Below are 15,616 nucleotides of genomic sequence, written 5' to 3' on the forward strand. Positions count from 1 at the left end.
ATTTAACATGGTAAAACATTTAACATTTAACACAACATCATGAATACCCCTAGAGTCTCAACCATGTTAAATGTTTTATCGTTTTAACATGATTAAAGAAGGAAATATTTCTCCATTTAACATAAGTTTTTCCATTTAACACGCTTTAACATGTTAAAATAAAGATCATGAATACCCCTAAAATTGGACCAGTACTTCCGAAAAATATCACCTCGCACGCCGGCAGGTGGTAGTAGTAAAGAAACTTACTTTTTTATTTCTTTCATTTACCTACTTATGGAATGTATATTAAGGGAAAGAATTACGATCGTAAAAAATTTCGAGTTCGAGTTTTCCACATAAATAGACGTTTTGAAGTCTCCTGTGCACAAATAACCGGATCTCGCAAAATGATTTTTGCATCCGTACGTCGTAAGAAACTGAAATTACACATTTAAGTGTAATAGTTACCTGTTGTAGGCAAAATCCTTGAAAAACTCGTCTTAAATCGCCTGTCCCCCATCCTAGATTCAAACCACATCAGTCATCATGTGATTGATGTCTATGCAGATCAGACAGGTCAATACATGCTTCTTCTACTACTACTAGTCAATATCATTAATTAAATTTAATTCTAGTGTTCTTTTATATTTTTTTTTGTAATGACTTTGGTTAAAATTTCAATGAATTTTGGGATTTTTTCTGAATAAGCATCATACCAAATATTTCATATTAGTATTCACGGTTTCCGTAAATTTTAAAAGGGATTTGGAAAAATGAAAATTTCCTGTAAGGAGAGTACTGTAATTGTGTTGAATTTTAAATGCGCAGCTTTCAACAGATTTCCATTTTAGAGTTTTAAAAAAGCACACTTTGGCCAATCGTCTGTCTGTATGTCTGTGTCACAATTGTCTCAAGAGATAGAACTATTTTTTAAAAATAGAATGCTTTCTTGACCTGATTATGTTCTATAGATATTAATTCGTAATTTAGAAATAGAGCAAGAAGATTATTAGAAATCCTCGAGGCACATATGTTGGAGAGGACGTCCAAGGCAATCAGAAGAGCTAATACAGTCGTCCAATAACCCTTGACCAATCAGCAAGCAGCCAGGAAATGGAGCTTTTCTTCATCCTCCATCCATCCAATGTCCAATACCTTTTATTATATCCATCGCAAATTAGATCAAAATATTTTTCCTATATTGAGCAGGTTAGGATACAGTTTGTATGAAGATTAAATCAAAAATAGTATTATGGTGTGTTTGTTGACCATGGATTAATATGAGGAATGGTGCGGTCAGTAGTAAAGAGCACAAATAAGCCCTCCTTATTTTATTGTGTCAACGTTTCGGCCTAAGGCTGACTACAAACAAGATAACAACCAGATTATAATAATAAAAACAATAAAACAAGAGTTGATAACAAACAGGATGAAAAACTTTAAAAAAGCCAAAAAATATTTGCAAATCAGACCACTACATATATGTAAATAAGATTAAAAGATTAAATTTTCATTATTTACATATATGAACCAGGCAGTTTTTTTTTTTGTCTTATATTTTTCATCACCATTTTCTTTTGTATACTGTTTTTATTATTATTCTACAAAACATATTATTTTGTTTGAACTTAACCCTAAATAAGGTCTGATATTTAGGCCAAAACGTTGGCACAATAATTATTATTAGTTTTCTACACTCCTGACCCCTTTTCCTGAACTATTTTCTTATGAAAACTGTTTTATTACGAAGAATTAAGTCAATCTGTAGTGAGAAAGAAATCAAAACCTTTGTTGCCTGATCTTTATCAGGCATTTTGAAAAAAAAAATTAAGCAACTTGTTTGGCCTAAATTTTGTTGTTAATTAAAGTTTTTTAAAAGAGGCAGAAAAGTCCGAAGCGCCTCTTAGTAAAAAATATCAAGCCAGATACAGGTAATGCGAAGTTTTAAGTGACCCAAAAGAGAGAAGCTTTGCATTCATACAGAAAATAAACAAAATATTAGAATCAAAAAATGTCCGTCCATTTATTCACCCTAAAGTTTAACTAGGAATAGTAAATTCTAATATTCGATTCCCTCACAGTACTTAAGATGTTCTTTTTTTATGAAGCCTGGTATGATTGTTAACTACATTGATTATTCGTTACAATCTGATTTAATAAAATTCAATTTTTTATGTAATACATAAATTTAAATGTCTCTAAAACACCAATGTAACATGCTAAAAGTGTTGAATGAAAATCATCCCTAAATTTGAATTAGGAATTTTAAATTCTAATATATTCATATTGCGCATTATTGTTACAATGAACTTTTTATTTTTTCATATTTCCTCTTTTCAAAGATATGAAATCAGTCATTTTCAGGGAATACAGTTTATTACTTTTTAGTTGTAAAAGAAATGTTTGTGGCATTTATAAAACGTTATTCTTTATATGTTTTCATACTCATAAAGTTTCATCTAAAATAGTTCAGTTCTTTAAGGAAACAGGTTCTAAAAAATAGTGGATGACATTTTTTAAAATAATTTTTTTGGATTTAGTATGCAGTGAAATAAGTAAGTTGAGTAAGATCTCAAAAAAATATTTTTTTAAAAATACTATCATAGAGAATTAAAAAATTAAATGCATCACCTCAATTTAACCTAAAATATTGAGTTACTAAAAGTTTTCTATTTACAACTAAAACCGCCGTAAGGCACTTTTTTTTACAGAGTTTATATCATACATAAAGCTATTTTAACCATTTTATTTATTCTCCTTATTTAGCTTTTCAAGACAAACCAACAAATAATTTACATTATCAACCGATCATTATTTAATATAATAGATCCCTGCTGACTCAAGTCCAAACATTTCTATCTTAAGATATATTAATGCTGTAGCTGATTAGATTAGAGGGCAAAAAACTACTAGTGGATATCATTGACCTTGTAACTAAAAAAAAAAATTTTTGTTCAATTATTAATTATTTAACCAGATACCAAATCGCTTTTTACAACAGAACAATTTATGATACTAATTCTACAGATAATTAATGATAGTAATACCAAATAATAATTAATATTAAATATAAATAATAAACAATAACACTAGGTTCCATAATACATAAGTCAGATTTATATCTGAGTAAACAATTCGATAGATGTAAATGTCTTCCACACAGACACACGTGGCCCTGGAGAGCTGTCAACAAACAACTGCAACTTTCCATGATACCTCTATACAGAGGGCACTCCTCAAAAATGTGAGACACAGACACGATCAGTTTACAGTGTTGACACTGAGGTGAATCTTTTCCTGATAAGAGATGTTCATGTGTCAACCTGCAGTGTCCAATTCTGAGGCGCCCTATAGAGATACATTTATTATTACTTAGATAAGATTTTACCATTAGATCCTTTATTATCAATACGTAACAGTTATGCACCACAAGGCATAAAATTGTGTTTGTAATGTGTTGAAGCAAGAGAATATATTTATTAACTAAAAAAAGGAGGGGAAAGATATTTATACAATTTTAGATATTAATTCCTAGTATAAATAATTAATATTTTTCTTTTTCTATCTTCTGATAGAACTGCATTTCTTTTTTGTAAATCCCCTTACTTAGTTTTAAAGTAATACAATAATTATTTTCCTAGTCGTCTGGTGGGCGATTGCGAGAGAGCGAAGAGAGCTTGGAAACTGTAATGAAGAGGAGACGGCCCTCCTTCATGCCTGCAAGGCCCCTTGCCACAGCCACCAGGCTCATCAACCAACATCTTTTTGGGCTTCAGGCACTTGGGGGTAGGGGTAAGTGTTTTAAGGTCCTTTCAAATACATACACGTAAATATATTGAAAAATTGTGATAACATTATCTTATAAATAGTGCAATTTGTTCCAAAAATTCCAAGTGTGTGACAGAAACTAAACCTAAAAAGCATACTGAGAGTTCATTGTTAAACAAATACTAATACTGAAACAAAAAAAATAAATGATAAAATTTATTTTGTTAACTTTACTGATGTGTTTTCATGCTTCTCATTACAACATTTCTCATTATGTTGATTTCAATTTTTTCATTATGTTGATTTCAATTTTTAATAATTTTTCCTCTTTCTTTCATTATTTTTTTCATTTCTTAAAATTTTCAAACTTTGTTATCTGCTTGTATTTTCAAGTTAATTAGACCTTACCTTTTTTTCTTAACTCAAATAATAACTGATAAGCTTCAAAACTAATAGCTAAAATTGCCATGGATATGACCCTTATTCATGAATGAATCATTGATAAATAAATATCATTGAAGGAGCATCAGCTAAAATTAAAAATGTTCTTTTGCCACCTCTCAGATGATATGTGACTATTTAAGTCTTGGACATATAACTAAAAATTAATAATATCCACCATTAATAATAATACCATTCAGTACCCCTTGTCCAAACCTAAATTTAGCATATCGATCTAGACACAATCCTCCCACCTATGCTTTGGTCTACCCCTCGGATGTATACCAGTCAAAACATTATGAAGGCTTACCACCTTACACACCCATTTTCTTCATCTTAATGTTATAACCTGAATTTTATTTACTGATTGCAGTTTTCTTAATTCGGTGTTGTGTAACTTTCTATATTCACCTGTTAACTCATCTTATCTCAGTCCTAATATTTTCAGCAAACTTTACATTCAAAAACCTTAAGGTGCTGTTCTTCCCATAGTGTAGGAGGCTACTTTTAGTATCCATAAAGAGCAGTAGGAAGGATAGTAGTTTTGTAAATTTTAACATTTAAGTTTCTGGACAGAAGGCACTAGCTAAGAAATTTTGAAAATAACTAAAAATTACAAGAATTAAATATAAAAGTATATTAGAAGGCTTGTATAGACCATATATCTTCTTTCATGGCTTTTATGATGTATAAATTATTATTTATATCAATGGGATGAATTTTAAAATACTGAAAACAATGTATTTACAGGTAAAAATGGGGAGAGTCGTTCCTCCCTGTCCGTGGACTCGATAGATTCTAGAATCTGTCAGACACCAGAAGCTCATAGGAGGTCAAAGTCAATTCTGAAGAAAGTGGATTCTGCCCCTAACCCAAGGCGAGACCCAGAGACTGAAAAACTTATCTCAGATAATGTTTCTGCAGCTGGTTCAGACTACTCTCCAGGTATTTTCATTTTTCTATAAAGAAGTATACTTATTACCATTTTATCATTACATATGAATCTGTATAATTTGTTTATACTTTTATATTAATTAAGGTTACATACTTAACTTACACCATTTTCGACTAAAACATATATTTATTTAAATGTTCCTTTCATTCCAGTGATGTTTCAGACTTTTTGTTCATTTTCAAAGTTGCTTCATTTTGTATTTTTTTGTCATTTATTAAATTAAATTATTCATCTTTTTTAAATTTTCCTATTTTTCTGCTTCTGTATTAAGCATGTATTATTGTCTTATTCTAATCATTTAATAATTTCTGTATCTTAACACCATTACGCTCAACTCCACACAGGAGGCAATTTAAGAATACTGTGACACAGAAAGACTTAAGTGGATAAAATAAGGAAATATTATTACAATTAGAATGAATAAGGTAGACCAGATTAAACTACTCTATTGTTAACTAAAAAAAAATAAAATTTCCTTTCGTCAAGAATAGAAAAATCTTGGGTCCCAACAGGAGCTATTTTGGGGTCGAGAAACATTTCAGTCAGTTTATCGTGAGGAGAATAAAGTTATTGCTCAACATGATGCTGATCCATCCTGTTCTCATGTACTCAGAGACATAGACTCTAACAAAGGGAAAGGATAATGAAATCCTCATATTTCAGATAAAGATTCTTTGAAGAATATTTAGTCTGATCAAGGTTATGACGACTGGAGAAAACAGTAAAATACAAAAATATATAAACTATTTGAGGAAGCTAACATCATCACACTTATAAAGTTAGGACGTTTTGAATACGCTGAACACGTTGCCAGAATGAATATAGATGATACTCCAACACAATACCTAGAAGAAAATCTCTACTGGGCTAAAGGTAGGAGATGGCTAAAACTCAGATGGGAAGATTGTGTAGCATAGAATGTCAGAAGACTGCTGAGAGTAAGAAACAGAAAATCTGTGGCAAAGCACGAGAGTAACTGGCAGAAGCTTAGTGAGGAGGCCGTGGTCCTAATTTGGCTGTAATGCTATGGTAGATAGAAAGGATTGAAACAGAAAAATGGTAAAATTTGAAAAAGATGACTTAATTAATTCGATAATTGACTTAAAAAAATTATCTAAGTAACTTGAAAATGAGCATAAGCCCAAAATATTGTTGGAATAAAAAGAATACATAATAAAATATTGGGGTTAATCATCGAGTAAATTATTCATGAAGAGTGTAGATTATTAAGTTTTCTGTACTAATTAAAAATATTATAATTAGAAAAGGCCTTTAGAATAAAGATTTTAAAATATTTATTATAAAGAGGGAATTAGTATAATTTTGTTAATATTCCTACAGGCAAAAGTCCCATAGGTGGAGTTTCGAAAACAAGAAATAGCCTTAAGTTTGCTGTCAGCGGTGACCTAGGTCCACCACTCTACATCTGTCCACCTCCTCCACCTATGGAGACCTCTCCTACTGAAGAGACACGTCTCCTCGGCTCAGCGAGGATATCTTCTTCTTAGCAGTCCTCTATAGCCATGAGGGTAAGTATTCATCGGACAAGAGGAATAAATTATATCTATAATTTTAATTTATTCTTAAACCTTCATTTTGGCAACCAGTAAATACAAAAACAAAGTAAATTTTTCCCTGTAAATTTTTGCTTTATTTTGATTGAAATAAAAATTATTTATTAAAAAAATTGGTATAACTTCATTTTTATAAATTTAATAGAAAGATGTCTCCTTACTAAATTATAATGAGGAGGATATGGTCTGGGGTGCTGTCGGTAAAGAACAAAAATAAGTAGAAATTTATTTATTAGTGCCAACATTTCGGCCAGAACTTCAAGCCTTCATCAGGGCTAAGAACAAAACACAATATAACAAGCAATGAATTTTCATGAACCATTTTTTATTCATTGGTTCACTGACCGCTCCCCCAACCATCTTCTCCTCATTACATAATCCACGGTCAAATATTAACTCATCATTTCTAATTTATAGTTTATTTTTTAAATGAACTTTAGTGTAGTAGTGAATTTTGGTATTATATTAGTTTTATGGGGATTTAAAGATCAAGAGCAATATTTGTTTTTAATTATGATATGAGATCTGATTGCTTGGTTTTCTTGAATCTCTATCAAGTTTAACTTAATGCTTATATTTCCTAATCAGCTAGAGCTTCTGGTCCGACCAGTAATAGTACAACCAGTTCCCTTTTTCGTAATGAAACCTAAAACAAACTACAATGTAGTAGCACTAATATTTTTTGTTTCATATTGGGAACAACTGGCCGTGAGACCTGGGCTCTAATAGGTTCCCTAGAAAGCAGAATCGAGAGATGTGAAGGGAAAGTCCTCCGTACAATTAAAGGAGCAATCTGGAATCAAAGGCTTAACACATAGAGAAGAAGAACTAACAGTGAACTGCTTGCAGTCACTGGTCTGTCAATATCTCATGATATGAAGGGCAAATATTAAGATAGGCAAGACATAGGGCTTGAAGCAGTCCATCTCTACACAACAATGAATGCCACTTAGTTGGCAAGAGATCACGTGGGAGGCCAACAAACAAATGGATAGAATCAAAAAATATATGAAAGAGTTGCATGTAGCAAAATGGAAAGCAGTAGTCCAAGGTCTGGAGAAGGCTGGTTCGGGCAGCCAAAGATCTACGAGGTCTGTAGAGCCAACTAAAAAAAAATTAGAACAACTTTTGTAATGTTAGAAAAGTTAAAAAATACAGTTAGCATTGTATAACCTAACAAAATTCTGACAAATTTAAACTACAAATTATTAGTATTAGTTTGTACTTTAGTATTAAACATGGCCCTGCCAAACAAGGATTCAAACAGATTTTTTTTTTTTTTGCTAAGGTAAAGTTGTTAGGAAAAGAATTTTGATAACATTTTAATTTTAATTTTACGAAAATAAAAACTAAATTGTAATTGAAACTCTTTCAAAACAAAAATTATTAATTTTCATTCCCCTTCTTTAACAACCATTTCTTTTTGCATATCCACTTATCACATTTATCCACACATATGTGTATTCTATCACACTGAAAACAATTCTTGAAAATAAGTATGAAAAATAAAATATAATCTCTTTCAATATTCTTAATATTTTTTTTTTTTATTTATTTGTTGATATTTACAACTGTATAAAAAAATACAACCAGTAAATTTGATCATAATGACATATGATATGATACAGGATGTAGAGAAACTACCCAGTAGTAGAACTCTAAAACAGTTTACAATATAAGGTCTCGAGGCCATCTTCTTTTCAGGCGCCTTGGAGGATTGCCAGGAATGGAAGAGGAAGCAAGGTTAGAAACGAGTGGGTTTGGGTGGTTAGGGAGTTTATTATGGAAGGAATAATATCGGGTTCGGGCTAGATCGGTTACATAAGGAACATTTAGGTCTTTATGGATGGTTTTATTAGTAACAAAATAAGGAGCATTGAGGATTTTACGAAGGATTTTGGATTGTAAAGATTGGATACGAGAGGAATTCGAAGGTTTAGTGGAGCCCGAAAGCTCAATTCCGTATATCCAGATGGACCTTATTATTGTCATGTAGATCAGTCTTTTGTAATGAGTTGGAAGTTTAGACCGTTTGTCTAGTAAGTGCTGTAGTAGTCGGAATCTGCGTGCAGTTTCCTGTCTTTTCAGTCTTGTGTGAGGATTCCAGGTTAGTCGTTTGTCAAGATGAAGTCCAAGATAACGAATCTGTTCTACAGGGGTAAGAGCCACATTATTAAAGTATACTGTAGGGCAGTCGGCAGGTTTACGACAAAGAGTAAATGGGATTTGTTGGGATTTATCTTTATCCTCCAATTTCGACACCATTCTTCAAGGATTGTGATATGGGACTGGAGAGTTTGGGATGCAATCAAAGGGTTATTACTAACTGTGAGCACACCTGTGTCATCAGCATACGTGGTAAGGATAGTGTTAGGAGTTGTTGGTATGTCAGCTGTATAGACGGCGTAGAGGATGGGACCGAGAATACTACCTTGAGGAACACCAGCAGATTGAAAATAGAGGGATGAATAGGAACCATTGTGGTTTACTTGGAATAATCTATTAGTAAGAAAGGAACAGATGATGAGAAAATATGTAGGAGGTAAGAATTTACGGAGTTTGTAAAGCAGTCCCGGGTGCCAGACTCGATCAAAAGCCTGCTCTATATCGAAAAAGACTCCCGCGCAGTACATTCCCCGCTCCAAAGAAGACAAGACAACGTCCACCACACGATGACATTGCTGGATAGTGGAGTGGGATGTTCGGAATCCAAACTGGTGATCTGGGATTATATGATTGGAATCTAGGATATTCTTAATATTAATTGTTATTTTAATAAGTACATATTAAAGAAGAGAGGATGAAATATGTTTATTAAAAGATTGCATTTTATTTACAGATATCGGCCTGCTCAAGGTGAGACAACAATTATGTGATGGACAATTGTAACTCCTTGTAATTGATGTGTACATTATTAACAGCGAAGACACTGCTTTACCCAACGAACCGCCCCTTCCCCATTGTATAAGATAAATATTTTAATACTAGTTATTAAGGTTGCTCAAGCACTCGAGCGGAATTATTAAAATGGTTATACTGGAATGTATGAGAGTGCGAATGTTGTGTATATACATGTATATACTTATATTCATAAGTATTAAATAAATAATTATTTAATTTTTAACATACAGAGCAAAAGATTTAGGCAGCTATTGAATTTGATAAGATTTTCTAAAGAGAAAACTGCCTACTTTAAGCTCTGAATTAAAAAAAAAAAATTAAAATTTTATTATAAATAATCCTGGACCAGTTGAACTAAACTTAACAAAGAAAAAATTTTAAGACAATTTTTTTCAAGAGCTTCTAATCAAATTCATTATTATATTTTGAAAAATTGATACTTTATTTTTAAATTTAGTTTGATAAATGCATTTAAAAGCTCTTACAATCTTCAATTTATTATTGAAAATATTGACTGGTCCAGAATTATAAATGTCATTTTTTATATGATGAAAAATTAGAAAAACGAATGGCAATAGTTATATGGTTGAAAAGCAATTACATATCGAAATAGAAACCAAAGTATTATTTAATTTGTGAATGTTTGTAATGTATATATACATAGTTATAACAAAAACTGGCATCAATATTCAGGATTATATTCAAATTTACTTACAAATATGATAGTTATAAGATATTCTTATGTTGCTACATATACAATCTATTGGCAAGAGCCCTCCAAAAATATATCATGACAGTTGTTCAAAAAATATTTTTTGAAAATCCTTGGCAAGGTTTCCTAAAATGATAATATGAATATGAGCTTCAATATTTTCAGTTTTCTTCAACATTTAAAAAAAAAAATCTTAATTGCTTTTATTTTCAAGTAACATTTTCTTTTGAAAAGACTATGCCAAGGTAACTCCTTAAGAGGTTACATGTTATGTGCAATCACTAAGTATGCCTAAAACGAATTTCATGGATTATATAATGTAAAAGTTAATGTCAGTTCCATACAGTTAAAATTAGCTATCCATATATTTAAATTTAAGTTTCCATTTATAAATGAAACATAAATACGATGTATGACTGTGTAAGATAACACTAGCAGCCAGCAGTTTATACTTACACACTTATACAGATATGAATGAGTGTGAAAATAACCGAGAACAATCTTAAATTTTCTATTGGTCACAAAATGGCAAAGGCCTACTCGAGCTCTTATAAACACGCTTTAGTTGGAGCCACACTCACTGTCCTGGTTCAAGAATACAGTAGCATAGAAAGGCTGTTGAGTGTCATCCAACTGTGCTTATCGAAATATAAAATTAAAATATATATATATAAATAAAAGCTTATTCTTGTCGCAAGGGAATTTATCAGTTTTATTTTTTTAATAAATGGCATATAAAAAAAAAATTGAGAATCAATAAAAGGTTCTCATTCATTAATAAACTTGTTACAGAATAATTTACAAATATATATATATATATGTATATATATAATTGTACATGACAAATAAATCATTTTTGTTCTTTTGTTTTATTTATTTAATCAGCTATCTCTATTTTATCAAAATGATGAAGAAAAATAAAAATGAACTCTAGCATTATAGGATTAATACATAACCAATACAGAGGTATAGCCTGTTTGAGACTACCTTTAATTGAATCAGAGAATCTCCTTTCTATACAAGGAAGATGGTCTAGGTGCGGTTAGAATAACTCAAATAGAAAAAAAAATTATTCATTGAGGGCTAACGTTTCAAGTACAAATTAAATTAATGAAAATAAAAATTTAATTTACTTTGTTCATTTTTATATAAACTTTAACATATTTTTTAAACATACTTTAATTTAGTTTTATTTCATGTTATCTATTCTTTTAATTTGTTACATTATTTTAGTAGTTTGTATCTTTTTTAGCCCTGATGAAGCCCTGCCAAGTCGGGCAAAATGTTGGCTCGCAATAGATATATATATTACTATTTGAGTTATTCTGACCACACCTTGTTTTTTATAATTTTTTTTCCTGATCCCTCTAAAAACAGAAAATAGATATGAATTAGTAAATGCATTATGTGAAGAACAACATAATTCAAAGCGAGAACTATCTTTTTCTACCGTGGGTGCTTGAAGGTCTTAGTGAAATACTGATCTATGTATTGAGAGGCTCGTTCTGTGGAAACTCCTATTATAGCTAAAGGTGAGGGGACCCGGTGAGATGAAGACTGACCACATCAGGAACATTTTTTTTTTTTTTTTTTATTTTCAAAACCTCTTTATTGATAAAATATATATACAATACAAATTATATGTTACAATAATATAATATATAATACATTTATTTACAATTTTTCTTGTTTGGCCTTACAACATTATATAAGATTAGCAAAAACATGGTCCGCCGAAGGCGGTTTTACATTTTGTGGCTCTATAGCTGGGGGAATACAAAGAATGTGAGGGACATTCCGGCTGGTGGTTATTTTTTTCCGATCTCTCTAAAACAGAAAGAAAAAGTGAACTAATAAGTGCATTACTGTGAAAAAGAAAAGTAATTCGTGTTGGGTCTTACCTTTTACTATCTTTGGTATTTAAAGGTTAACTGGTGGGTTTTTTTGTTTTTTTTCCGATTCCTCTAAAACAGAAAGAAAAAGTGAATTAATAAGTGCAAAACTGGTGGTTATCTTTTTTTTTTTTTTTTCTCTGACCTAGAAAAAAAAAAATTAAATATATAAAAATATGAAATGGATGTATATATACCGACAAATATGAATCTTGGTTTGCCAGTGTGGCATTATAAGATAAGCTGCCGGGTCCGCTGAAGGCGGTGTCATCAGTGATGGCATGAGTCTGCCGTAAGTGTACTAGGAATAGGGAGGGGCTATTCCAGCTGGCTTTGAAGAAGTGATGACTTCAGGCTGTAGAGCCAGAAGTCCCTCCCAAGGCGAGAACATCGACCAGGGGAACAGGGCTCTGCTACCTCCCAGGTCTTGGTGGAGGGATGAATTCTAGCACAGTTGGGAGTTGGAGCTCTACATAAATTTCTCTGTTCCTGGCCCGCTGGAGTGATGTTCCTCGTACTATTCGTCTCAGGAGGGAGTTCTGGAAACTCTGTAGGTTGGTAAGTGTCGTTTTGTAGAGGTGTCTCATTAGTGGTGCACCATGGACCAGCGTTGGACGAATGATGGTCTTATATATTTGTAGCTTCAGGTGCAGTGAAAGTTGTTGTGACGTCAGGAGATGGTAGAGCCTATGCGACTTCTGCCGGGCCAGCTTGAGTCTCCCCTTGAGGTTGATATTCTATGGTTCTATGGTTTATAGAAGAGTCTGGTGGTTATCAGGACCATCTTCCTTTTATATACTACTTATGGTCAATCAACGATCATCCAATAAAGCTCTTTTTTAACTTTTGTTCTTTGAAATAATATATTTATAAATATTACAATACATAATATGGTTTATAGAAGAGTCAACTTGATGTATACAAAAGAAATTAATTGAAAAATAAAAATTGCAACAGATATCTACTAAGTTAATGGTTTGGGTATTAGCAAGATAGCTGTAATAGCTAGAGCAGTTCCAGGAATAGTTCAATCAAAAACCACTAGGTAGCAGCAGCGCTGCAACACTTAAATTATAAACTAATTTAAGTTTAAGTTTAATAATAAACTTAACTAAAATATATAGTAAAAATACATGATTCAGTTAAAAACATGACCTATTCAAATTGAATAATTTGTTGCAAAAAAGAAGCAGCTTTTTCAAACTTTTAGAAACTGTAAAAACATTTAAAAATTCAATATTAAATGGAATATGGTCCAATCATTCCATTTATTATTACACATGGTCAAACAACGATCATACTGGAAGATGTCCAAAAATTCAATATTATGTGAAAAATAATTATTAATTGAATTCCTTGATTAATACTACTTGGTAGAACAGTATTTTCAGTCTAAAATGTAACTGTAACATTATAATTTTTTAAAATATTTTGTATCCAATTTTTCTCAAATTACTATTTATTATTTCTTTAAATTTCCAACTGTCAGCCAGCCTGGCCCTCTTCAAGGACAATCATTAATACAAAATTTACTCCTCATATCCAATAATTTGAAAACTTTTTGCAGGTTATTCAGCCCAGGTCATTAATTTCAGTTAAATCATCAAGTGCAAGGACCAGGAAGAAAAAAAGCAGTTATTTCACCCTAATATTTTATTACTTAAATGAAATCAATGTATAATTACTAGTTAAAACTGATGAGTCTGCCAAGTATAGGTACGGGGAATAAAAAATGGTGCCTGTTTCAAAACCTTAAAAAAAATTAATTTTTCATTCGGAGCTCTATATCTTAAAAACTACCAACAACACTAGAAAATCTAAAAGAACATTATTTAAAGAAGAGTGAATTTGGTGAAATATTTGCCCTAATAAATATATTTACGTCCCATATTTCTTGACATATAGCTTTTTAAAAAGCAACATTTCTTAAAAATGTACTGAAAGATTAGTAATTAGTCAAAAATATTTGTTTTTAGAAACCTATATCTCAGGAACTATGTGACGTCTAGATGCCTATTAGCACTAAAATTAAAGCTAGTTTAATGGACTATAAAGTAGTTTCTGACCTTTACCTTCATAGGAATAGTAGTTTTCATGATATTTGCAAAAATAAATTGATTTATAGTTGTTTGGACAATAAGTTTGATTTATGAAAAACTTTATTTCAGAAACCATAGAATGTGCAGATGTCTGCCAGCACTCAAATTAAAGCTAGTTAAATTTACTATAAAATAGCTTATGATGTTTATCTTTGTAAAAGTAGTAGTTATTATGATATTTGACAAAATAAATTCACAAAATGTTAATTTCTAGTTGTTCGTATAAAATGTTTAATTTTTAAATAAATATACCTCTAGAACTATAAGACATACATATGTCTACCAGCACTCAAAATAAAGGAAATTTAACTTACTATAAAGTAGTTTGTTGCTTTTTAAAAAGCTATATCTCGAGAACTGTGAAACGTAAATATTCACCATTTTTTATTCCCCCTACCTATACTTGGCAGACTCATCAATTTTGACTAGTAATTATACCTAGTTTACATTAAAGTAATCAAAAATTGGGGTGAAATAACAGCCTTTTTTCTCCTCTTGGGCTCTTGTATTAATGCTATTTTGTCACTTTTTCATTACATTTGAAAATTTTTAATTACAGATGAACCTAATACTATTATCACTCTTTTATTATAATATTTTTTTTTACAATATATTGTATGATATGAGAGTGATAATAGTGTAGGTTAATCTGTAATTAAAAGTTCTAAAATTTAGTAGAAAAGTGACAAAACAGGATGATTTGACTGAAATTAATGACCTGGGCAGAATAGCCTGGAAATAGTTTTAAATTATTGAATGTAAGGTATAAATTTATATTAAAAATTGTCCTTAACGATGACCAAGTTGGCCGAAACAATATACATTTAAAGATATAATAAAGAGTGTTTTGAGTCTTAACTTGGATATAAATTATTTATTTATACAGTGAAAACCAGTCTCAAAAAAAGTGAAAAGATTTAGTTTAATAATAGCTCTTTTTTTGTTACAAAATATATGTTCCATCTACTTCTATCTATAATTCTACTCCTACTTATTCCTCGTCCTACTTATTAACATTACTGATATTTAGGCATAGAAATAACTGTTGTTTAGTAATTACCATATTATTTATTCTAGAAGTTTTATTGTAAAAGATGAAATAATAGTCTTTTTTAAATATGAAGATGGTCAGAGTTGGGGTCAAAAAGAAGACCTCTTGTTCTTTTTTTTACCGCAACCCTGACCATCTTCTTCATATTTGAAATTATATGGTCAATTATCTATCTATCTATCTATCTATTATCTCTCTCTCTCTCTCTCTCTCTCTCTCTCTCTCTATATATATATATATA

The 15,616-nt window shown here is 30.9% G+C and overlaps 1 protein-coding gene across 2 annotated transcripts in view; it reads left to right on the top strand.

Annotated features, from left to right (window-relative positions):
• Positions 1 to 12,013, top strand: part of Shab (Shaker cognate b) — a 153,754-nt gene extending 141,741 nt beyond the window's left edge. For both annotated transcript variants that reach the window (XM_067051722.1, XM_067051723.1), the window contains 4 exons: positions 3,624 to 3,774; positions 4,942 to 5,136; positions 6,488 to 6,675; positions 9,560 to 12,013. In XM_067051722.1, coding sequence (XP_066907823.1) covers positions 3,624 to 3,774; positions 4,942 to 5,136; positions 6,488 to 6,654 — 513 coding nt within the window. In that variant the 3' untranslated portion in view covers positions 6,655 to 6,675; positions 9,560 to 12,013. The remainder of the gene's footprint in view (positions 1 to 3,623; positions 3,775 to 4,941; positions 5,137 to 6,487; positions 6,676 to 9,559) is intronic.
• The last annotated feature ends 3,603 nt before the right edge of the window (positions 12,014 to 15,616 follow it).

Source organism: Halyomorpha halys, unplaced genomic scaffold (assembly GCF_000696795.3).
Source record: "Halyomorpha halys isolate HHAL.00 unplaced genomic scaffold, Hhal_1.1 Scaffold143.1, whole genome shotgun sequence".
Classification (NCBI taxonomy): domain Eukaryota; kingdom Metazoa; phylum Arthropoda; class Insecta; order Hemiptera; family Pentatomidae; genus Halyomorpha; species Halyomorpha halys.